General features: G+C 48.6%; 1 protein-coding gene across 5 annotated transcripts in view; it reads right to left on the reverse strand.

Annotated features, from left to right (window-relative positions):
- Window positions 1-25,863, reverse strand: part of larp1b (La ribonucleoprotein 1B) — a 44,484-nt gene that overhangs the window by 6,228 nt on the left and 12,393 nt on the right. For 4 of the 5 annotated variants that reach the window (XM_062522051.1, XM_062522050.1, XM_062522053.1 and 1 more), the window contains 10 exons: window positions 25,578-25,706; window positions 20,467-20,638; window positions 12,852-12,996; window positions 12,030-12,195; window positions 9,578-9,825; window positions 8,384-8,434; window positions 6,307-6,663; window positions 1,635-1,749; window positions 1,303-1,460; window positions 194-300 (listed from right to left, as the gene is read on the reverse strand). In XM_062522051.1, the coding sequence (XP_062378035.1) occupies window positions 194-300; window positions 1,303-1,460; window positions 1,635-1,749; window positions 6,307-6,663; window positions 8,384-8,434; window positions 9,578-9,825; window positions 12,030-12,195; window positions 12,852-12,996; window positions 20,467-20,638; window positions 25,578-25,706 (1,648 nt within the window). The remainder of the gene's footprint in view (window positions 1-193; window positions 301-1,302; window positions 1,461-1,634; window positions 1,750-6,306; window positions 6,664-8,383; window positions 8,435-9,577; window positions 9,826-12,029; window positions 12,196-12,851; window positions 12,997-20,466; window positions 20,639-25,577; window positions 25,707-25,863) is intronic. The other variant, XM_062522052.1, reaches the window with a different exon arrangement.

Consider the following 25,863-nt stretch of genomic DNA (forward strand, 5'->3'; position numbering starts at 1 on the left):
GTAACCCAGAGCAGTGAGCTGCCTGCCACAGCAGTGCACGGGGAGCAGTGGGGTTAGGGGTTAGGGGCCTTGCCACCCACATTTGTCCTACTGGTCGGGGATCGAACCGGCAACCCTTTGGTTACTAGCCCGAAGCCCTAACCAGTAGGCCACCTACCACCGCCCTACCACCATGGTGGCCCCCCCATCTCACCTGATGGAGGAGGATCGGGGGCGGTGCTCTCTGGAGTCCATGACCCAGCCCACGTGGCACTCCATGGGGGGGTTGGAGCTGTGCCGGGTCTTCTTCTTCCTGGGCGTCTGGGGAGGGAGGAGATGGGCATCTTAATGAGACGGATATCACAGGCAGCGCACACACACACACACACACACACACACACACACACACACACACACACACACACACACACGCCACCCAGCGCAGGAGACGGGCACAACGCTCTTAATGAGATAGATATCACAGGCAGCGCGCATACACACACACACACACACACACACACACACACAAACACGCCACCCAGCGCAGGAGATGGGGGACAACGCTCTTAATGAGACAGACCAGTGACCGGCAGTAAAAACACTGCTATGCGGGTCCAAACAATGTCTCCCCAAACTCTGATATTATTACACACTTACACACACACACACACATAAACATGATCATTACAGAGCGCAGAACAGCAGAGACACATCTTTTCAGGAAACATCTTTCCTGCACATGCACTCACAAATGACCCCTGCATGCTCAAAAGACCTGAGTGCTATACATGAGACTTAACAGCTGGCTACACACTGCTGTGTGTGAGGTGTGTAAGACTGGCACGCAGAACAGCTGGCTACACACTGCTGTGTGTGAAGTGTGTAAGACTGGCATGCATGGCTACACACTGCTGTGTGTGAGGTGTGTAAGACTGGCATGCATGGCTACACACTGCTGTGTGTGAAGTGTGTAAGACTGGCATGCATGGCTACACACTGTTATGTGTGAGGTGTGTAAGACTGGAACGCATAACAGCTGGCTACACACACTGCTGTGTGTGAAGTGTGTAAGACTGGCATGCATGGCTACACACTGCTGTGTGTGAGGTGTGTAAGACTGGCATGCATGGCTACACACTGCTGTGTGTGAGGTGTGTAAGACTGGCATGCATGGCTACACACTGCTGTGTGTGAGGTGTGTAAGACTGGCACGCAGAACAGCTGGCTACACACTGCTGTGTGTGAAGTGTGTAAGACTGGCACGCATAACAGCTGGCTACACACACTGCTGTGTGTGAGGTGTGTGAGGCGGGCGGCGCTTACGGTCTGGTCGATGGTGCCCGTCTCCTTGATGACGGGATAGAAGCGCGGCATCTTGCTGGGGTCCTGGCGCCCGGGCGTGCGTGGGGTACGAGGGGTCTTCGGGGCCACGGGGGAGTCGGGCACCATTGTGGGCAGAGAGTGCGCCATGCTGGACTCCTCTGTGGGCACAACGGAGACAAGCGGGCAGTCAGGAACACAGACCATCAATCAACCGCTCGAACAACAACAACAACAACAACAACAACAAACATGCTGCAATTGAGTGAATGTGTTTTGGTGGGTGGCAGAATTTGTGTGTATGTGTGTGTGTGTGTGTGTGTGTGCGTGCGTACCAGGCTGCGGTGGAGGTGGGGGAACTTCCTGGGTGGCATCCACGGGCGTTTTCGGGGCGAAGGTCTTGAACTCGTCCTGAGTGATGACGTTGAGCTTCTTGAAGTTCTCCACCTCCTGAACACCCCACATAGCCAAAGCAACAGGAAACGCATCAGAACCAACACAGCCGCACTTCCTCCCAAACCTCCACATGCCAGACTCACACAGGACATGTCTCACACACTCACATGGGAATGGGGTGTTGCGCTACCGTTCACAAGTTTGGGGACTCTTACAAATGTCCTTGTCTTCCATGGAAGCATCAGCCACGAGTAATATGAATAGGAAATATAGCCAGATGAATATCACATGCTGTCATCTACACGGCTAGAAATAGTGCCTTTTGATGGAAAAAATAATTGTGTCTTGGGGTGCAACAATTAATTTGCCGTAATTTCCCGACTATTAGCCGCGGCTTATACATTGATTTTGCAAAATGTCTTCAACTATGAGGTTAATACACAGGGACAGTTAATATGGTACTAATATGGTTGTGTTTCTTTTAACTTGCATAAAACACTGTAATGCGGCTTATATGCAGGAAATTACTGTAATCAATTAGTTGATTAGTTGTCAACTATCAAATTAAGTGACAACCATTTTGGGTAATTAGCTAATCGGTAATCTTCTGCTTTTTAAACTTGATTAAAAATGAGCATTAAGGAAAACCGTGTGGACAAAACAAGGTGTTTGAGAACATAATCTTGGAATTTGGGAAACACACTGATCATAATATTTTTACCAATTTCTGACGTTAAATCGAGAAAAATAATTAACAAATTGATCTACTACGACAATTCATGTTAGTAGCAGCCAATCCAGTGTGTCCAGTGAAGAGGACCGTTTGTGATCTAAATACAGCAGCGTGTCCAGTGAGCAGGACCGTTTGTGATCTCTCAATACAGCAGCGTGTCCAGCATGGAGGCCTTCTGCTGCCTGCAGGAGGGAACTATCAGCCTAATCTGGGCTCTGGATGAGGAAGCCAGTGCCGTCATTTCCCAACTATGAGCCACGGCTTATACATTGATTTTGCAAAATTTCTCCAGCTATGAGATTAATACACAGGGGGGCAGTTAATATGGTATTAATATGGTTTTGATTCTTTCAACTTTAATAAAACACTGTCCTGCGGCTTATACGCTATGTGGGTAATACATAGGAAATTGCAACAAATGCAATTGTTGGTAAACAAATCTTGCGCACACACACGCACACACACACACACACAGAAACAATCCAACCAACCAACCAACCAACCAACCAGCAATCAGCTCCACCTGCTGTAAATTGTGCAATTTCCGAGAGGATTTCAGTTTTTAAACATACAGTAAACTTAGGAATTATTTTCTACCTGTTTAGTAGGTGACTGATTTAATACAACTCTACTGAATAAACCTAGACAAAATAACTTTAATGTGCATGCACACAGGTATAATGAAGCTTTTAATAATAAATAGGAAGATCATGACGCATAAAACAAATAAGTAAGCTGGCAAACACAGCGCCTTTCATCCGTAGTGACATTATCGCTTATTTACTTCAACTGCACAGAGCTCAAAGATTTTATCACTCTTTAAAGTCAAGCGCCAAGATTTTATCAGTCTTTAGAGTCGAGCCAAACGATCTCTAGACAGCGTGTCCTGGGGGAACTAATGCTACTTTCTAGAGTCTCATCCTAACCGCAGATTAGCAAAATCCATTTCACGGTCTAACACATTTATATTTGCAGACTAAACAAACATGCAAAACAATGAAGAGATTCCAAATAGTCCATCAGACACCCTTGTGCATAAAAGTATTCATTTATGGAGGTCATTATCTTAACATATAGAATTCCATCATAAAAACATTTCTTTCCAACAAACTTGTCAATAATCTTAAAAATCATTTCATGAAAGAGATTCTCTATCAACATAATAAATAACACCAACATACTATAAACATATTACATGAAAACAACTGTTTTGTATGTAAATATTGAAGTTAATGTTAAAGACGTGGGTTTGGATTGAATATAGGGGTCCTATCCTTAATTCTCCTAAACAGTCAACAACGGACACGGAACCAAATTGGAGCAGCTTCTGTTCCGGAACTGGTGTAGCCCTATATGCTCCTGCATACTTTCATATCTTGGAATACTGCTGGCATTCCATACAGTATGTAAGCATTACAGTCTATGGTAAGCATGTACGGAATCCAGTATGGCAGGGCAAACTCTGAGCTAGACTTCAAGTGTTCTATGGAGGGAACAGCACACTCTTTATCAAGCTGCTGTACTTTGAACTTAGGACTCCGAGCTGAGAAGGCGAAAAAACAAAGAAAAAAAAAAAAAGCCAAAGCAAATGTGAGCGACCAGGTACTGTATGGCCATCTGGGACTTTTCACACACTATGGAACATTATGAACCATATCTGATATGACCAGCTTAAGGCTGCTGGGACTCGGGAGTTGACGGGGTCTGCACTACTGAAAGGAGCACAAGACAGTGGCTGTGTTTGCGTGTTCATCTGTTCTGTGTTTAATTGTAACCAGAGAGAGCGTGTTCATTCAGAGGGACGTTGGTCAGGCTTGGGTCCAGGTGTGGCTGAGAGCAAAACAAGACGGCAAATCATATCCTGACTCATCAGAAGATCCATCTCCTCTCCTCTCCTCCTCTCCTCTCCATTCCTGCTCTCCTCCTCTCCTTCTTCTCTATCCCTTGCTTCTCTCTGACCCTGTCCTCTACATCTCTCTGTCCCTCTGAGCACTTTCCACCTGCTTGCAAAAAAAAGACACACACACACACACACACACACACACACACACACACTGATAACCGATGGGAAAAAAAAAAGAGTGCTGATAACTTCAGGTACACACACTGATAATGACCACACTAGCAAAGTGCCCACAGCTATTCTATGAGCAGGTGTTCATTTCATGGGACAAAATGGAGTTTATTTTCACAACTTCCACACAGCCCAATCTCGCTGGACGAACTAAGCAGACGCCTGGCTTGCTTGCTTGCTTATCTGTGGCCTCAACAGTTGAGCGTCGCAGAGGCCGAGGCAAGCGAAGCGCGTTACGTCAAAAGTTAACTATAACTCGGCTCTGGGGCACGGAGATCCTTGTGGCCCCGCTGGGCTCTGGGGAGTACAGTGCGTTTAGGAGCCGCCAGCTGCACTCTCACGTACCCAGTCACACCACCAGCCGCGGGCAGAGGGGGCAATAAATAAGGGGCTATTTTGGGCACAGCTGCATGCTGGGAGATGCTGTGTGTGTGTGTGTGAGTATATGTAGTGTGTGCAATGTGTGTGGTGTGTGTGTGTGTGAGTATCTGTAGTGTGTGTGTGTGTGTGTGTGTGTGTGCACACATTGTGTGTGTGTGTGTGTGTGTGTGTGCACATTGTGTGTGTATTGCGTGTGTGTGTGAGTACTGTATAGTGTGAGTATGTGTAGTGTGCATTGTGCACGTGTGTGTGTGTGTGTGTGTGTGTGTGTGTGTGTGTGTGCTTCAGCTTGAGGTGGGGGTGGGGTACAGAGTTGCAGGGTCTGACGGTATCCAACTAGAGTGAGAGGTTACCCAGCAGTCCTATACTGGAGCAATGTCTGACAGCTACCACACGCTAACTCTTCAAGCCCGTCCACACTCTATAGTGGAGCCAGGCAGGGCAAGTCTGATAGCTACCACATGCTAACTCACCCCTCCACACTCTATAGTGGAGTAATGTCTGATAGCTACCACATGCTAACTCACCCCTCCACACTCTATAGTGGAGTAATGTCTGATAGCTACCACATGCTAACTCACCCCTCCACACTCTATAGTGGAGTAATGTCTGATAGCTACCACATGCTAACTCACCCCTCCACACTCTATAGTGGAGTAATGTCTGATAGCTAGCACACGCTAACTCACCCTTCCTCACTCTACAGTGGAGCAATGCAGGGCAAGTCTGATAGCTACCACATGCTAACTCACCCCCCTCCACACTCTATAGTGGAGTAATGTCTGATAGCTAGCACACGCTAACTCCTCCAGCCCCTCCTCACCCTGCTAATCAGGCCCTGTAAGTGAGGCTGGGGGGGCTGAGGACTTGGCCTGTGCCCTCATTGGGAACTGGAGCAGATTTAACGGATCAAGTGGTGCTTGTGTTGGGGACGTAAGAGATGTCTGACCCCAGCAGTGGTGTCAAATGGCTGGGAACCAGCTGAGGCTTTGTGCCCCCCTGATCATGCCCACATCAGGGGCCCCAACTTCAATGACGACAGAGTGCAAAGTCAAGCAACACGAATAGTGTCTCGTGTATGACATGGAGCTATTGTGTGGAGTGTGTGTGTGTATGTGTGTGTGTGTGTGTGGCTTTGAATGTATGAAATGGAGCTAGTGTGTGTGTGAGTGTGGCCCGGAGCTGACCCACTATGTTTGTACTCAGGATCTTTCTGATGGTATTAAATAAGCAAGTAGACTCAAATAAATACTAAAACCAGCTAAAAGTTAGACTTCAGACTTTGCACGTCATTAAATTAGGGCTCTAGTACTCATGCATGACCAACGTAAGGGTCCTAGGACTAGGACTAGGACTAGGACTAGGACTCAAGGTTGGGCTCAAGGTCGTGAGTAGGACTCTGGTCTCGGCGGGCGCTGCGTACCTTGGTGCTGACGCAGTCTGCGGGCTGGTCCTCCTCGTGCCAGAGGTCCTGCTCGTAGTAGAACAGGCCGTCGTTGATGGCGTTGGCGAGGTCGGCGGTGATCCTGGCGCGGGACTCGTGGTTCCCCGTCCGGTCGCCCTGGGGGTGCTTGCGTATGTACGGCGGCGTCTGGGTGACGATCAGGATCTTGTTGACGTCACTGTCGTCCAGCTCGTCGTCAGAGTCGTCCGACCAATCGGTGAAGGTGTTCTTGCGGGGCGCCCCGAGGTTCTCCATCTCCTCGTCGAACATGAAGTCCAGCTCCTCCAGCTCGGGCTCCTGGGGCCGCGGTGCACTCTGGGCCGGCTCCACGCGCTCCTGAACGTGCCCACACAAAACCACACATTAAAGCAACACTGATACACTCTGGGCCGGCTCCACGCGCTCCTGAACGTGCCCACACAAAACCAGACGTTACCACGACTACGACTGAAAACATATATAGTCTCTCAGAGACCAGAACATAATATTATTTAGCTAGTGTCATTTCGAAATGTTATTTTGCTACTATTATTAAGTAGAATGGCTATTATTCTTTAGATGTGCTTAGCATATCTGAACGTGCCCAAACAAAACTGGACGTTAAAGCAACACTAAAGCACTTTTCCTCTGCTGCACGCATGCTATTTGTTTATCCAGCAAATAACGATGTCCACAGACAAGATAGAGTATGTTGCATGATTTTATGAATGTATGATGAAATGAGACATAAGAAACTACAAATTTTACTTGCTTCAATGTCGCAATACATCAAACTACAAATACGCTACCCGATCTGGTAAAGTTACATAGCGCAGTTATAGCCAATAGAGGGCCGTGAAGTGAAAGCAGAAGTGCCGATCACCCTCTTACGAGTTGATGAACCGCTGAAATGATTTTGAAAACATTATTTTAAGGTACGAAAAACTCTTTAGTGTTGCTTTAAGATTACTACGACTGAAAACATATATTGGATCTCAGATGCCAGAACATATAGGCTCCGTTCGAATCGGGTAAAACTGCTGCCTTCTAAGATATCTAACTAGAGAGCAAGGCAGCGAAGGCCGTTCGAAACCGAAAAAACGATTTTCGCTGCCTTCTAAGATATCTTAGAATTCCCGAATAACGGTCAATTTTGAAGGCAGCTTCGATGTACACTTCAAGCTCCCTTCTACCCACAATCCTTTGCGTCCACGTCTGAATCTCGGTGAAAACAAAACAAACATGGCTGCCGATATCGGTAAATGACTGCCGAGTCTGTTGAAATGTCATTTGTGTGACGTTATTTAGCTTGGATTTGTGGAAAGTAGATTGAAAATAAACGATTTACTACCTGGTTATACCATTGTTGTACCCACTAATAACGCCTGGTCTGAGATATTAGCTGTCAGTGAAACTATTTTATACCGTTAGCCTGCTAGCTTACGTAGGCTAATTTAGTTAACGTCAGGCTTTTGCTAACGTCATACCGTAGTGTTAACCAAAGATTCTAGAGTACTACGCTCATTTTTAAACGACTAAAGTCATGTCTAGTTAGAGAGCTCTCTATTTAGGGAGGGAGGCAGTAGGCAGCTGCCTTCCGATTCGAACGGAGCCCTAGTATCATTTAGCTAGTGTCATTTCAAAATGTTATTTATCTAGTATTGCTATGTAGAATGGCTATTATTCTTTAGATTAGTGTTTAGCATATCTGCACAACTGACTTATCGGTAGGTATGTAGGAATATTTACAGAGCTTTGTGTAGGTAACTTCATTTCCAGTTAATTCAAAATCCTTGAGGAAGCACACATCATGGGACTAAATCAACATCTCACTGCACTGGGCAGAGCACTCCAGCACACTAGGCCAGCACAAGCATTTACAATTCAAAGTAGCGTCATGGTGGTTTGTGACATTTGGTTTAACATGGAATGCTATACCGTGGCAACTGGAATACAATGCAATAAAGATAGACAAAAGAAAGGATGGAAGTAAAAAAGGGATGGAGAGGGAAAAGAAAGGGATGGAGGGAGGGGGGAGGGAGGAGAGGAGGAAAGGAGGAGAGGAGGAGTACTCAACTGGAGACGGGATGGACTCAGTGGGTTTGGGGAAAGAGGAGGCATCAGCAGACTGGACCGCACAGCAGTTAAGAGTTAGAGAGAGAGAGGGATAGAGAGAGAGAAAGAGAGAGATAGAAAGAGAAAGAAAGAGAATGCGGATTGTAGGGGGACAGAGAGAGGGAACGGGGAGAGAGAGAGAGAGAGCGAGAGAGAGAGAGAGAGGAGAATGGAGAAAAGAACGGGAAAGAGAGAAGGAAAGAGAAAGGGAGGGGGAGAAGGAAAGAGAGGAAGAGAGGAAGATGGAGAGAGAAGCACAAACGTGGGGACAGACAGCACAGGAGAGAAGACAGGGTTAGGGTGGAGGGAAGGAACAGTGGGTGTGGGTGGAGGGAAGGAACAGTGGATGTGGGTGGAGTTAGGGAACAGTGGATGTGGGTGGAGGGAAGGAACAGTGGGTGTGGGTGGAGGGAAGGAACAGTGGATGTGGGTGAAGTGAAGGAACAGTGGATGTGGGTGGAGGGAAGGAACAGTGGATGTGGGTGGAGGTTAAAATTGAAGATTAATTAGAGGGGCGACACAGGAAACATGAACAACTCAAACAGGAAGTTGGTGTGGATTCCATGCAGGAGGGGGAGGAGGGACACAACTGCAAGATGTAACATGTCGGATCAATTAAAAACAACCCAACTGCCAAACAAAGGTTAACTTTGAAAGTGAGCAGAAGCTAACAGAGGCTACTAGCAGAGGAGGAAGAGAAGGGGGGAATGAACAGAGACGGGTAACCCATGGCAGCAACAGCACATGATGCCTGATGAGAGGTCAAGACATGACGCCAGAGCTGCGTGGGCTCTGGACAGTGAGGCAACATGGAAGTGCAGAGAGGGAGACCAACTGGACCCTGATCTGGGCATGAAGGCTATTGTGATGGGGCATGAGGGCTATTGTGATGGGGCATGAGGGCTATTGTGATGGGGCATGAGGGCTATTGTGATGGGGCATGAGGGCTATTCTGATCTGGGCATGAGGGCTATTGTGATGGGGCATGAGGGCTATTGTGATGGGGCATGAGGGCTATTCTGATGGGGCATGAGGGCTATTCTGATGGGGCACAAGAGCTACATGAGTTGGGGTGGTGAGAGGGGGGGGCAGTGAATGGGGGCAGTGAAAGGGGGCAGTAAGGGGGTGGGGGGGGGGGGTAAGAGGCGGACTGCACCTTGGCCTTTCCTGAGGAGTGGCGGTGCCTCTTCTCCACCTGGACCCACTCCTCTGCGCCCGGACCCGCTGTGCTGCCAGACGGGCCTTTGGGCTCCGCGCTCTTCACCGTGGAACCCGACGGAACCACGGCCGGGGCGGAGGAGTCCGCTGGCGGAGGGGTCGGTTCCGGTGCTGCCGTCCCTGGGTCTTTAGAGGCGCCGGAGGATTCTGCGTTGTCATCGCTGGTTTTGGTGGGCGAGGTCGACACTGAAAGGAAGGAGAGGAGACCAATCAGACGAGAGGGGAAGGAGAGGAGACCAATCAGAGAGAAGGCCACACTGACAGATTCTCTCAGGCTCTCACAGAACGGAACGGAACAGTTCATTGCAGCTTTGGTGAGCTGTGAGGCTGAAGCCACAAATGAGGCAAGATGATGAGGTTTGAACAAAAATACGGTGATTCCTAGAAAACAAAAATACGGTGATTCCTAGAAAACAAAAATACGGTGATTCCTAGAAAACAAAAATATGGTGATTCCTAGAAAGACCACAGAATGTGTGCCCGCTACCGTAACCTTGGAAACACCCACTCTTGACCCTTTGAGGTTTTCTGTTGGACACTAGTCAGTCCAGTTCAAGGTTCCCCGTCATCATAACTACCATCATTTCAGTGTCCCTGAACACAAGAATAAGTGCACAACACTCCAAATCTGACCCGAAACAGCCAAGAGATTCCTGTGGCTTGGGATCTAACCTCCTCGAATCTGCTCTAACATCTCCAACACTGAGAGCATCTCTGCTTTATAGCACGAGATACACCAACCCGACGGTTGGACGTCTGGAGGAGTTGGATGGGGTTGGGAAGAAATCGGTCCGGTGTGTCCCAGTTCGTCGGAGGTGGTCGGGAGACTTTTTTCCCGTTGGGATCTAGTTGGGAGAGTTTGAGCTTGCTCAGTCGGAGCTAGCTTCGGCGTCGGGGTGTGGGCCGTTGGGCTATGATTGGTTGTGCGGGAGGTGTTGGTTGCTGCACCTCGAAATGGCTACCCCTTGGCTTGCTTTGTTTGCTAGTGTAGCACAGGCTGGTTTGTTTTGTTTTGTTTGCTATAGGCTAGTTGTCCGTGTTGGTTGCAAAACGAAATGGCTTGTTTTGTTTGCTAGTCTAGCACTTGCTAGTTTTGCTACTAGGCTACTAGCCTACTACTACAACAAGATACTTTCTTGGCTAGAGGACATCGGACACGTGTGAAATGTGTGTGCTTTGTTTATGTGCTGCTAACGAGACTAACCACCCTAGCGCCCCTGGTGCTATCCCAGGGTGTGTTTGCGCAGGCGCACAAAGTTTAAGCGGTGGCGGGGTCGGTTGACGTGGTGTGTTTCGCAGTTTGTCGACGTCTGATCTCAGCCAACGCCAGGCAACGCCAACGTCAGGAGTCGAGAGTTGGCTCGAGTCTGGGCGGTGTATCTAGGCCTTAACATCTCTTATACAGAATACATCTGCGCTACCATCTCTCACACTGAGAGGATCTCTGCTCCAACATCTCTTACACTGAGAGGATCTTTACTTTTACATCTCTCTGATAAGTAACTGGGCTAGTTTGGAATCCACCTCTATAGGAAATCCCCCAACAACTTGCAGTGTATTTGGATCCTAAAATGAGGCTACCATCATACCGCACCACCCAGCTGGGTTATATTAGGAGGCTATGAAGGCCCGCAGGGGATAACAAATACCAGGCATGTGTTTCTATTGGCAGAGCCCCACACACCCTTATGGGTATTTGCCAGTGTTACAGATGGGACCGCAATCACACAGGCCTCGGACTAACCTCTTTATCCGAGTATGAAAACACACCAAACAGGCCTTGAACTAACTTCCTTAGCTGAGTATGAAAAGACATCAAGTAGGCCTCGGACTAACTTCCTTATCTGAGTATGAAAACACACTAAATAGGTCTCCGACTAAGCTCCTTATCTGAGTATGAAAAGACTTAAAATAGGCCTCTTTATCTAAGTCTGAAAATAAAAAGTGTGTGAGTGTGCGCGTGCGTGTATATATATACACACACACACACACACATCTGCCTGAGGAGTGGCTCTCTATGGCCACACACTTTGGGCAGAGCCTGAGCTGTTTCGTTGTTTGTGTGTGTGTGTGTGTGTGTGTGTGTGTGTGTACCTGAGGAGAGGCTCTGTCGGGGCACAAACTCAGGGCAGTGTATGAGCTGGGTGAAGTCTGTGCGGGGCGTGTGTGTGTGTGTGTGTGTGTGTGTGTGTGTGTGTGTGTACCTGAGGAGAGGCTCTGTCGGGGCACAAACTCAGGGCAGTTGATGAGCTGGGTGAAGTCTGTGCGGGGCGTGTGTGTGAGTGTGTGTGTGTGTGTGTACCTGAGGAGAGGCTCTGTCGGGGCACAAACTCGGGGCAGTTGATGAGCTGGGTGAAGTCTGTGCGGGGCGTGTGTGTGTGTGTGTGTACCTGAGGAGAGGCTCTGTCGGGGCACAAACTCGGGGCAGTTGATGAGCTGGGTGAAGTCTGTGCGGGGGGTGTCCAGGGGGGCGGTGGGGATGGGCCAGTGCTCGGGGTCCTCCTTACACCGCATCTGCCCATCCACCAGCTCCACCACCGTGCTGTTCTTCAGGGCCTGCACACACACACACACACACACACACACACACACACACATTAAAACATAGATAAACACACACACACAAAACACAAAACCACAGGCATTAAACCACAGATAAAGACACACACACACAAAACAACAGAACCACAGGCATTAAACCACAGATAAACACACACCCAGAAACATACACACGCAACACTAAACCACATGCATTAAACCACAGACAAACACAAACACACAAAACCATAAACGAGGTGTTAATACAAACATTCAACCACAATTACCAACAAACACATACAGTACACAACACGACAAAGACAAATACAAACATTAAACCAGAGTTACAAACACACAGAGAACAGAATAGAGACAAAAACAACCATTCACAAATCCAAAACACACACACAAGCACATGATGATTCTGTAATATACACATGCAGTCCAATCACTAAGGTTTGTTTGTGTGTGTGTCTGTGCGCACAAGCACAATTGTGTGTGTGTGTGTATGTGTGTGTGTGTTTGTGTGTGGGAAGACACCTCGACGATGAGGTTGACGTTGGTGGTGAGGGCCTGCATGCAATGGAGCTTTCTGTGTGTGTGTGTGTGTGTGTGTGTGTGTGTGTGTGTGTGTGTGTGTGTGTGTGTGTGTGTGTGTGTGTGTGTGTACACACCTCAACGATGAGGCTGACGTCGGTGGTGAGGGCCTGTACGCGATGGAAGCTGGCGATGAGGGAGATGGGCAGGAAGCCCTTGGCGTCCATTTTCCTCCGCAGGAAGAAGTCCCGCTCCAGGTTGTGCAGACTGAAGTAGTACTCACTGCACAGAGGCACACACACACACACACACACTTAAGGTCAGACAAACAGGTTGTACAGACGCTAGTACTCAATGCACAGAGAGAGATAGACACACACACACACATATTTTCTTTGATGGTCTTATCTAATGAGACCCAATAAAGAGCAATAAAACCCACTAGAACTCTATATTGGTGTGTGCACGCTTGTCTCGTCCTCACAGGTGACACACGACCCCAGAAGTAATACATGGAGCTGGTGATGAGGTCACTACTACTCACACTCATTACCATGGCGATTAGCAGGCCAGGCAGGCTAAATATCAGCACAGAAACACACACATTTCTGCAGCGTCTTCAGGCATCCACAGCCCTACACTGACTGGCCACAGTTGTGCCCTGCATGATGGAGATGATTGTGAAGGTCTATGGGGGGGGGGTACACACAATAGTTGAACCCAATGGAAGTGGGCCCCCTGGACACAAAGTACAAACAAGGTCAAAGGTGAAAGGTCAGGTCAGGGGTGGTGGGTGGTGGGGGGGGTCAAGGGCGGCCCCCTCCCTCGTCATTAAGGGCAGGCTGAGGCTTTACTGTTGGGGCAGAGGGGCAGTTAAAGATTAAGACTAGTCTGGAATTGCCATTTTTGATGCAGATTAACACATTTAGGATAATTCTAGCGTAATCCTACTGCACTGACTAGTAGCACACACACACACACACACACACACACACACACACACACACGGTAAAAAAACTCTCGCTCTACTCTCCACTCCTCTCTCAGCTCTTCTTCGGTGCCAAGCAGGAGAGAGATGAGGAACACACAGAACATAGAACACAAGCAGGAGAGAGATGAGGAACACACAGAACACAGAACACAAGCAGGAGAGAGATGAGGAACACACAGAACACAGAACACAGGAGAGAGATGAGGAACACACAGAACACAGAACACAAGCAGGAGAGAGATGTAGAACACCGAGACAGAACACAAGCAGGAAGGAGAGACTTAGAACACAGAACACAGAACACAAGCAGCAGACTGCGCCAGCAGGATCCGAGTGCAAACTAATTAAAGTGGGAGAGAAGCACTCGGAACAAAACCAGGTCAAGTGACTCATTACTCCAATTCCTCTGCTGATGACTCGCCTGTCTAACCGCCTGTCAACACCACACTACCCCCCCCGGCGCTCGCTCTCTCTCTCTCTCTCTCTGCACAGCTCACATTCTCTCTCTCTGCACATCACTCACTTTTTCTACTCCCTCTCTCCGTCTGTCCGTCACTCACTTTCGCTCTCTTAGTCTCTCTGTGCATTCTTACTTTCTCTCTCTCTCTCTCTTTCTCTTCTCTAAGTCTCTCAGTGCATCCCTCCCCCTCCCCCTCCTCCCCCTTTCCTCTCCTCTCCAGAGCGGTGACAGGGCGATGGCACAGGGGCGATGGCACAGGCTGAGCTTGCACTAGCTCCAGGTCCCTCTCTCTCATTCTCCATCCCTCTCTCCCTCTCTCTCATTCTCCATCCCTCTCTCTCCCTCATTCTCTTCTCTATCCCTCTTTCTCTTCTCTCTCCTTCTCCCTCATTCTCTTCTCTACCCCTCTCTCCCTCTCCCTCATTCTCTTCTCTACCTCTCTCTCTCTCTCCCTCTCAGTCATTCTGTTCTCTATCCCTCTCTCTTCTCTCTCCCTCTCCCTCACTCTTCTCTACCCCTCTCTCCATCTCCTCCCACACCATCCTTTTCTGTTCATTCACTTAATGCACTTCATGATTTGACCTCTTGCCCTCCTCCACTCTTCCGTCTCTTTCTTCCCCCTCTCCCCCCGCTCCTGTTCACCGCCTGACTCGTCAGTCTCCTTTTCTTGATTCTGGTCACCCCCCCATTTCTTTAGAACTCTCTCCATCTCTTTATTATTAGTTCAGAGCAGTCAGTCTTATTTCTCATTTCCTCTCTCTCTCCCTCTCTCTCTCAGGGAGGGGGTCGGGGGAGTGTAAGCCTGAGAGAGGAGTGCTTTAGCCAGAGGCAGGATTCCAGGGCCGGGGCTAAAGCTGGCGTGCTCCCTCTCTCCTCTCCTCTCCACTCCACTCTTCTTTTCCTCCCCTCTACTCTCCACTCTTCCTCCCCTCTACTCTATTCTTCCTCTCCACTCCACTCTTCTTTTCCTCCCCTCTATACTCTACTCTTCCTCCCCTCTCCTCTCCACTCTTCCTCTCCCCTCTCCTCTCCTCCTCTTCCTCCCTCTCCTCTACCCTTCCCCTTCCCTCTACTCTACAGTCAGCTGGTCCACGGCTCAGGGTCTCTGGCAGCTCAGCACAGGACGCCTCTACACGCACGCACGCACGCACGCACGCACGCACGCACGCACGCACGCACGCACGCACGCACGCAGCTGGGGAAAAGGCAGAGTTGGGACCATTCCTTTAACACACACACACACACACACACACACGTGCACAAACATACACACACTCTATCTTTCTCTCTGTCTCTCACACGCACACACACACACACTTGTGCCCAGGGCAAGATTAAGAGAGAGAGAGGTGTACTCTCTATCCTCCAGGACAGGTATGTGCAGGTGCAGAGAACTGACATTTCGCTCTCCTGCTCCTTCCTCATACCACGCGGTTACCATGGCGTTACCACGCGGCTACCATGCCGTTACCATGTGGCTCCACTCGCTGGCATGCTGACCTGCTCCTCTTTGGATCAGTTCACTTCTATACTTCTACTGCAGCTCAGGGAACAAAACCTGTGTGTGTGTGTGTGTGTGTGTGTGTGCGTGCGTGCGTGCGACAAGCTGACACATGAAAACAAATGCCACTTCCCCTTTGCATCCATTTCAAGGAGCACAATGACACACAATTGATTCACAGCATTGTTAACATTCTCGTGTTATTACTTTACTTATCCATTTCTCTGCCCTTCTCTTCCCCTTCCTTTACCCCCCCCAAGAGCTGATTGTGATATAAGTGCCTTGCTCAAGGGCACAACAGTGCAAGCCAGGATCTGACCCCACAACTTTACTCTACAATACTACCAGAGCCCATTTAGGGAGAGCCGGTTCACTCATAGACTGTATAGAACTATTCTAAACAGTCTATGAGTGAACTGGCTCTCCCTAAATGGGCTCTGGTAGTATTGTAGAGTAAAGTTGTGGGGTCAAATCCTGGCTTGCACTGTTGCAAAGTTGAATGAACAATTATTTATGGCCCTTTGGTTTCTCACAGGCTTGGTCGTTGTTGCCCATAACACACTAGCATCCTGCTAATGAATGATGTCATTGACACGTTTTAAAGGCTTTTTAGAGCAATTAAGGGACTTAAAAAATCTAATACTCAACCGTGTGTAATTTCTGTGACCCCCCTTTCACATGCAATATTCCGATTTCTACACGAAAAAATTATATCCAGAGAAAAGTGGATTTAAGGAGAAACTCCATTCACCTCCATTCATTCTCCACTTGCTCGCGATCACCCTCTAGTTGCAGTACCATGCGGAAGTATTTAGAGAGTGGCGGTTCTCCCCCTATTAGACATTCTCTGATACTACTCTACAATCCTGCTACATGCTAGCCCAGCTCCTTAGCCACTACTTTACAATCCTGCTACATGCTAGCCCAGCTCCTTAGCCACTACTCTACTGCTACATGCTAGCCCCGCTCCTTAGCCACTACTCTACTGCTACATGCTAACCCAGCTCCTTAGCCACTACTCTACTATTACATGCTAGCCCAGCTCCTTAGCCACTACTCTACTGCTACATGCTAACCCAGCTCCTAAGCCACTACCAGAGAGGGTTAAAGCGGACGTTCGATCATTTCCGCGTTCTGTGTTCGCAAAGGGGAGGGGGGCTAAATCCCCCTTTAAGCAGACCTGTTAACATTCGAACTGAACTGCTTGCCAATCTGACAGAGATCGATATCCCACTATGACGTCTTTGCGACACGCCTCTTTAAGCAGACAGGAACTGTTCAAATTTTTCTTCCATTGACATGCATTATGTTGCTCTATCTTTTCAGTAATTAAGGATCTTTGCCACTACTCTCCAATCCTGCTACATGCTAGCCCAGCTCCTTAGCCACTACTCTACAATCCTGCTACATGCTAGCCCAGCTCCTTAGCCACTATACAATCCTGCTACATGCTAGCCCAGCTCCTTAGCCACTACCAGAGAGGGTTAAAGCGGACGTTCGATCATTTCCGCGTTCTGTCTTCGCAAAGGGGAGGGGGGCTAAATCCCCCTTTAAGCAGACCTGTTAACATTCGAACTGAACTGCTTGCCAATCTGACAGAGATCGATATCCCACTATGACGTCTTTGCGACACGCCTCTTTAAGCAGACAGGAACTGTTCGAATTTTTCTTCCATTGACATGCATTATGTTGCTTTATCTTTTCAGTAATTAAGGATCTTAGCCACTACTCTCCAATCCTGCTACATGCTAGCCCAGCTCCTTAGCCACTACTCTACAATCCTGCTACATGCTAGCCCAGCTCCTTAGCCACTACTCTACAATCCTGCTACATGCTAACCCAGCTCCTTAGCCACTACTCTACAATCCTGCTACATGCTAACCCAGCTCCTTAGCCACTATACAATCCTGCTACATGCTAGCCCAGCTCCTTAGCCACTACTCTACAATCCTGCTACATGCTAGCCCAGCTACTTAGCCACTACTCTACTCTACTGCTACATGGTACAATGTTGCTACATGCTAGCCCAGCTCCTTAGCCACTACTCTACAATCCTGCTACATGCTAGCCCAGCTCCCACTACTCTACAATCCTGACGTCTACTGCGCTGTCATTCGGAGCCCTCCTGTCAGAAGCCATATCACTAGCGCCTCCTAATGACTCTTAATGGCCCTGCACCCCCCCCCCCCCCCTTCCCCTTCCCCCATGCCCTCCCGGCCTTTCCCACCCCTGCCCTGTCTCCAGTCTTGCTCTGAGAAGTAGCAAGCCCACAACGGCTACATGCTATTCAGTTGGAGAGAGAGAGAGAGAGAGAACATGAATGAGAGCTACTGGCGGAGAAGAGAGGAAGGAGAGAGACAGCTAATAATAGAGATGGAGAGAAAGAGGGAGAGAACGTAGGTCTGAGAAAAGAGAGAGTAAGGGAGACCATGAGAGTGAGAGTGATAGAAATAGGAAGAGCAGAAGAGATGAGACCAAAGGAACCCACTGGCCCCTCTCTCTCTCCCTCTCTCCCTCTTCACTTCCTGCCCCAGATCATTTACACCCCCTCAGCCTCCCCTGGGCACCGGGCTAAATATAGGACACACACACACACACACACACACACACACACACACACACACACACACACACACACACACACACACACACACACACACACACACACACACACACACACACACACACACACACACACACACACACACACACACACACACACACACACACACACACACACACAAACACACTAAATGTTCTGAACCATCAGCGCCACCTACTGGTGACAGGCAGATATCCTGACTTACATGAGATCTGTGTTTAGTGTGTGTGTGTGTGTGTGAGAGAGAGAGAGGGAGTGTGTGTGAGAGAGAAAGAGAGCGAGGGTGTGTGTGTGTGTGTGTGTGAGAGAGAGAAAGAGAGCGAGAGAAAGAAAGAAAGACAGAAAGAAAGAAAGAAAGAGAGAGCGAGGGAGAGTGTGTATGTTTATTCTCAATTAATTTTATTTTAAGGTATAATTCTAATCCATGTCAAAAATGTTTCTTTCCTTGATGGTTTTTGTTTTATGATGTAGACACATCACATTGCTCTGCCAATATTGCACCTGTACAGATATACCAACACAGCTCTTTGAATCTTTTGGATTTGGATTTGAATTTGAATTTGAGAGAGAGAAAGAGAAAAAAAAGAGGGACATAAAAGGAAAGAAGGAAAAAGAGAGAAAGAGAACGAAACCGAGAGAGAAAGGGAGTGTGTGTGAGAGAGAGTGTTAACTTCTCTGGGAATCTGTCCTTTCATCAGATGCATCTCCCCAGTGAGGGCAGCTCTTCTCACGTGAGGATTAGACTCAAAAGGGCCTCTCTTGAGCAGAGAAGGTCACCAACAGCTTCAGGGAGGACACACTCCCTTTAGCTCACACACACTGCACTTTGGCTAGTCATGTCACACACACTGCACTTTGGTTAGTCATGTCACACACACAGACACACACTGCTCATTCACTTAGAAAGTCGAAAATTCCTGGACACTTTTACTTCCTAGACCGGAGGTGTATTCTGCTGTAGATTATGGCTAGGTCAGATTACTTCCTAGACCGGAGGTGTATTCTAATGTAGATTATGGCTGGGTCAGATTACACCAGTTCAGCCCAACTTCACCACACTTTTGCTGTAGCCGACCCACCTCCAGCCCCCTACAGGAATGGTTCTCTCTCTTTCTCTTTCGCTCTCCCTCTCTTTCTCTTTCAGTCTCTTCTCTTTGTCTCTTTACACACACACACACACACACACACACACACACACACACACACACACACACACACACACACACACACACACACACACACACACACACACACACACACACACACACACACACACACACACACACACACACACACACACACACACACACACACACACACACACACACACACACACACACACACACACACACACACAGTCCCCTCTCTCCCTCTTCCTGCACTATGCAGTAGTGGACCAGTTGCCTTTGAAATGATCCTGCTGACATGTTGTCCCCCATTGGCCGTCACTCACATGGCAGTGGAACTATAAGTAGCCTAGAGCCAATCAGAGGTCATCAGGGCTCGTCCAGTTCCACTCCACATGTGGTGTTGATGTAGCTTACTGTAAAACCACCACCTTGCTTCCTCAATACTGTCTGATGCATGGGAGGCTAGCATTGCCCTCCCCTGGCTAATGCTCACGTCGATGCAGTTGAACAATAAACAGCGATACCAATCGGAGGTATCTGGATTTTCATCCCATAAATATATTGTTTTTATGAATGTTAGTGGCATGCGCCAAAGGCTACTGCGGTGAGATGCCCGTGAACAATATCGCTACATTTTCGGAGCAGATCCAACACGACTCAAAGGGAACTCCAACGTGCTTTCCAGATAGTAGCCTATTTTCTCGCAACAATAGCGAAAGAAAAGCTTGGAGAGTGGTCTCTCATTTATTATTATTATGTTATTACTATTATTATTACTGCATTATTAATATTATGAAGCTATAGGTATGGGTGTAAGCCTTGTGAAAATGTGTCAGGTGTAAGTAATTCGTCAAAGGGACGTTTATTTTTATGGTGTCTTGTCTGGCTTTAGAGGGTGTGTGTGTGGGGGGGACGGACTGGCCTAGAGGAATCTAGAGGAACCACTGCTAGTCCATTCTGGGCTTGACCTGTGGTGACCCCAGCAGGGTCGGGGATATGGGCACTAACAGCTGACCCTGTGACCCTTCCCCCTGGACGACCTTTGACCCCTGTGGAGAGTGAACTCACATCTGGCGCTTGATGTACTCCTTCAGCAGGGTCTCGTCCACGGAGTACATCTGCACGCGGTTGCCGTCGTCATAGTAATACATCATGTTGTTGTTGCCGAACTCCGCTGGCCCCTGGGCGTTGGAGCCCTCGCCGTACGACTCTCGGTAGCTGTGGGAGTAGTCATAGCGACCTGGGGAGGGACAGACAGCAGGTGATGTTACATCCCCAGAACCACACACCATTACACACACACACTACACACTATACACACATCTTCGCTTGTTATCGTGTCCAACACATCACACCACAGGCACCACTGCTACACCAAAGCAAGTAGGTGGTTTACTGATGCACCTGGGTAAGTTACCTCTTGTGAGTTGCACCTGGGTAAGTTACCTCTTGTGAGTTGCACCTGGGTAAATTAACTCTTGTGATAAGCCTCCTCTCTATTCTTAAGTTCACTCTTGTGAGTTGCACCTGGGTAAGTTACCTCTTGTGAGTTGCACCTGGGTAAGTTCACTCTTGTGAGTTGCACCTGGGTAAATTAACTCTTGTGATAAGCCTCCTCTCTATTCTGAAGTTACCTCTTGTGAGTTGCACCTGGGTAAGTTCCCTCTTGTGATAAGCCTCCTCTCTATTCTTAAGTTAACTCTTGTGAGTTGCACCTGGGTAAGTTTCCTCTTGTGATAAGCCTCCTCTCTACTCTGCTCTCAACATAAAGATTGGGGCAGGAGGCTCGCCAGAGTAGCATTCCCAGGGCCATCACTAAACTCTGCACTCGGAATATCACCCTGAACATCTGAGCACTACTGAAGGAAAGAAATCAAAATCGCGTCATGTATACAGACTTTCTTAAGTGCGCCTGTCTGATAAAACAGGGCGGAGAAAACTCTTCTTGGGTTCCTCTCAGTGCCGCCTAAAAGGTGTGTCCACAGTCTGCAAATACAGTACTCAGAATGCAGAATGCAGCTCATCCTCTTCCTATCGAAAGGCTTTTGTGTAAACAATCCAAACAGGTCGACCCAAACAGCAACCCTTAGTCCAGTGTCCTTATTTTACTGCCAGGAACCACCGCCTCCGTGTGTGTTTGCAAACACTCACTGAACTCAAAGCAAACGAAGAACTGTTTGAAAACATTCACCAGACTCCACAGGGCTTACAACAAGGGAACTCACTCACCATAGAACACTGAACATTAGGGGACTCCTACATTAGAACACAGAACATTAGGGAACTCACTCTACCATAGAACACAGAACATTAGGGAACTCGTTCTACCATAGAACACAGAACATTAGGGAACTTGTTCTACCATAGAACACAGAACATTAGGGAACTCACTCTACAATAGAACACAGAACATTAGGGAACTTGTTCTACCATAGAACACGGAACATTAGGGAACTCACTCTACCATAGAACACAGAACATTAGGGAACTCGTTGTACCATAGAACACAGAACATTAGGGAACTCATTCTACCATAGAACACAGAACATTAGGGAACTCATTCTACCAACGAGGAATCACAGAGGAAAAAAGTTGACTGGTACTAAGCAGGCGCTTTTAGCCAAAGCAACACAGACTCACACCCCAGGTGGAGGGGTTGGGGGGGCTCAGGCCCAGGTGGAGGGAAGGGGGGGGGGAGGGTCGGCCCAGGTGGAGGGATGGGGGGGGGGGGGTCGGCCCAGGTGGAGGGATTGGGGGGGCTCATGTTACCACGGCGTCACCACGCCCGGCTGATGCGGAGTGAGAGCTGCACCCGGGTCATCAGCGCTCTGGCACGGTGCCCAGCCCGTCCAGTGATGCCAACTATGCCAAGGTCACGGGACCGAGGGGTGTTTTAACCCATAAACTAGGGCACTAGTTAAGTGCATTGGTCCGCAGGCCGAAAAGCCCACTGGATTTGAAGTGTAAGCCCAACAGCGCTGGAAGCATCTCCTGAATGCCCACGCCGAGGATTCCCTGCAGGGTCCTGCCAGCAGACGTCACGGCAGCGGGACTGGCACGGCTGCCTTGCCTTGTTTAGTGTGATGCCACGGTGATGGAACCCACGTGACACTAAGCAGAACTGAGAGGCCATCAGTACAGAGCGGTCTCAAGTGTGTGAGAGGAACTACTGCTCTGTTATTACTGCTCTGTGTATTCCCATTCCGATTCTTGTGTTCTAATATATGTTCTATTTATTACTGTTCTGTGTATTCTTGCGTTCTAATATATGTTCTATTTATTACTGTTCTGTGCAATCGGATTCTGATTGTTGCGTTATATATATTTATTTACTACTGTTAGGTGTATTCTTGCATTCTGCTGTATGTCTTCTGATGTTCTGTGTTCGAACTTCTCGGTTTATCAACCTTCTCTGTTTATGAAGCTCCATTTTATATACATATTGTTTTTATAAGTTGAGATGATGTATCTATTGCTGTCCGTTGCTGCTGCCCTCAGACACGATTATTGAGGAGGGAGCACTGCTGTCCCTGGTGCACACAACAGCACTCACTACACACACAACAGTCCTCACTACAGACACTACTAGCCCTCACTACAGACACAACAGTCCTCACTACAGACACAACAGTCCTCACTACAGACACAACAGCCCTCACTACAGACACAACAGTCCTCACTACAGACACTACTATTGAGGAGGGAGCACACAACAGTCCTCACTACAGACACAACAGTCCTCACTACAGACACAACAGTCCTCACTACAGACACAACAGCCCTCACTACAGACACAACAGTCCTCACTACAGACACAACAGTCCTCACTACAGACACAACAGTCCTCACTACAGACACAACAGACACAACAGTCCTCACTACAGACACAACAGCCCTCACTCCCTCACTACAGACACAACAGTCCTCACTACAGACACAACAGTCCTCACTACAGACACTACTAGCCCTCACTCCCTCACTACAGACACAACAGTCCTCACTACAGACACAACAGCCCTCACTCCCTCACTACAGACACAACAGTCCTCACTACAGACACAACAGTCCTCACTACAGACACAACAGTCCTCACTACAGACACAACAGCACTCACTACAGACACAACAGTCCTCACTACAGACACAACAGCCCTCACTACAGACACAACAGCCCTCACTACAGACACAACAGCCCTCACTACAGACACAACAGCCCTCACTACAGACACAACAGTCCTCACTACAGACACTACTAGCCCTCACTACAGACACAACAGCCCTCACTACAGACACAACAGCCCTCACTACAGACACTACTATTGAGGAGGGAGCACACAACAGTCCTCACTACAGACACAACAGTCCTCACTACAGACACAACAGTCCTCACTACAGACACTATTATTGGGGAGGGAGCACTGCTGTCCCTGGTGCACACAACAGTCCTCACTACAGACACAACAGCCCTCACTACAGACACAACAGTCCTCACTACAGACACAACAGTCCTCACTACAGACACAACAGTCCTCACTACAGACACAACAGTCCTCACTACAGACACCATTATTGAGGAGGGAGCACACAACAGCCCTCACTACAGACACAACAGCCCTCACTACAGACACAACAGTCCTCACTACAGACACAACAGTCCTCACTACAGACACCATTATTGAGGAGGGAGCACACAACAGCCCTCACTACAGACACAACAGCCCTCACTACAGACACAACAGTCCTCACTACAGACACAACAGTCCTCACTACAGACACTACTATTGAGGAGGGAGCACACAGCAGTCCTCACTACAGACACAGCAGTCCTCACTACAGACACAACAGTCCTCACTACAGACACAACAGTCCTCACTACAGACACAACAGTCCTCACTACAGACACTATTATTGAGGAGGGAGCACACAACAGCCCTCACTACAGACACAACAGCCCTCACTACAGACACAACAGTCCTCACTACAGACACAACAGTCCTCACTACAGACACTACTATTGAGGAGGGAGCACACAGCAGTCCTCACTACAGACACAGCAGTCCTCACTACAGACACAACAGTCCTCACTACAGACACAACAGTCCTCACTACAGACACAACAGTCCTCACTACAGACACTATTATTGAGGAGGGAGCACACAACAGCCCTCACTACAGACACAACAGCCCTCACTACAGACACTACTATTGAGGAGGGAGCAGTGCTGTCCCTGGTGCACACAACAGTCCTCACTACAGACACTATTATTGAGGAGGGAGCACTGCTGTCCCTGGTGCACACAACAGCCCGTGACCCAGTTCCAGAGCCGCCCAAAATAGAAGCCCCAGATATTTATGTCAAGATATGCTACATATCACGAGGATTTCACCTGTCGGAGGACGGGGGCCGTCAGTGGCTGTGCTAAGGATGTGAGAGGTGCGCTGGAGCAGCCTAATAATGAAACACTGCTTGTGTTGGAGCGGTAGCTGACCATCACAGCTGTTTTTACGGGATAACCGAGTCAAGCCAAAGGGCCGAACATCAGTGCAATCACGTGCGCCTGGTGGCTGTACGGTCTTTGATGCCAACCCGTACACAGGGGTGTTGGTTGCTTGTGGTGTGTATCATCACACAGAGATCAAAAAATAAAATAAAAGGCAGCATTTGAACAGATTAAGGCTGTAAGACAAGTACATGATTTCAATGAGATGCTGAAGATGTTCCAAATGGAATTGTTAAATTGTAACATGTTTGAGGTGGAGTGGATGGTGGCAGTTCTAGGCTATGTCCAGAAGTCAAGCGTGCACGCTGGGCAGTGTGCATTTTCCGGAAGTTACGCCAGAATTGACTGTCCGAAAGTCAAGCGCTCTCACTAGTTGGGTACTTCGTTTGGCGTGATTTCCAAGCGTGCATCGATGCATCTTTTTGGCCCTCCGATATCCCATAATCCATTGCGCAGCGCAGGTCAAGCTCCGCACGACATGCAAATCGTCAACACACCCACCTCCCCGAGTCAGGTGACGCCAACTATTTAGTGCTGTCCAAATGTAGGCAGGGACGCACACTGAGGAGCAAACTAACTAAGACGCTACTGACAAGAAGGTACTATCCAGCGTGCACGCTTGACTTCTGGACACAACCCTAATGTCATTTCTGAGATTTTAAATCAGCAAGATGGTTACCTCGGCCACGACCTCTGCCGCGCCCGCGACCTTTGCCCCCTCTGCCTCGGAGTCCTCCGCGAACACTCCCGCCATCGCTGCGCACGCTCGACGCGTCGTCATTCAGCTCCTTGTTCTCCCGCCTCCAAGCTGTGTGGTGCACACACACACACACACACACACACACACACACACACACACACACACACACACACACACACACACACACACACACACACACACACACACACACACACACACACACACACACACACACACACACACACACACACACACACACACACAC

Source organism: Sardina pilchardus, chromosome 20, assembly GCF_963854185.1.
Source record: "Sardina pilchardus chromosome 20, fSarPil1.1, whole genome shotgun sequence".
NCBI classification, from domain to species: domain Eukaryota; kingdom Metazoa; phylum Chordata; class Actinopteri; order Clupeiformes; family Clupeidae; genus Sardina; species Sardina pilchardus.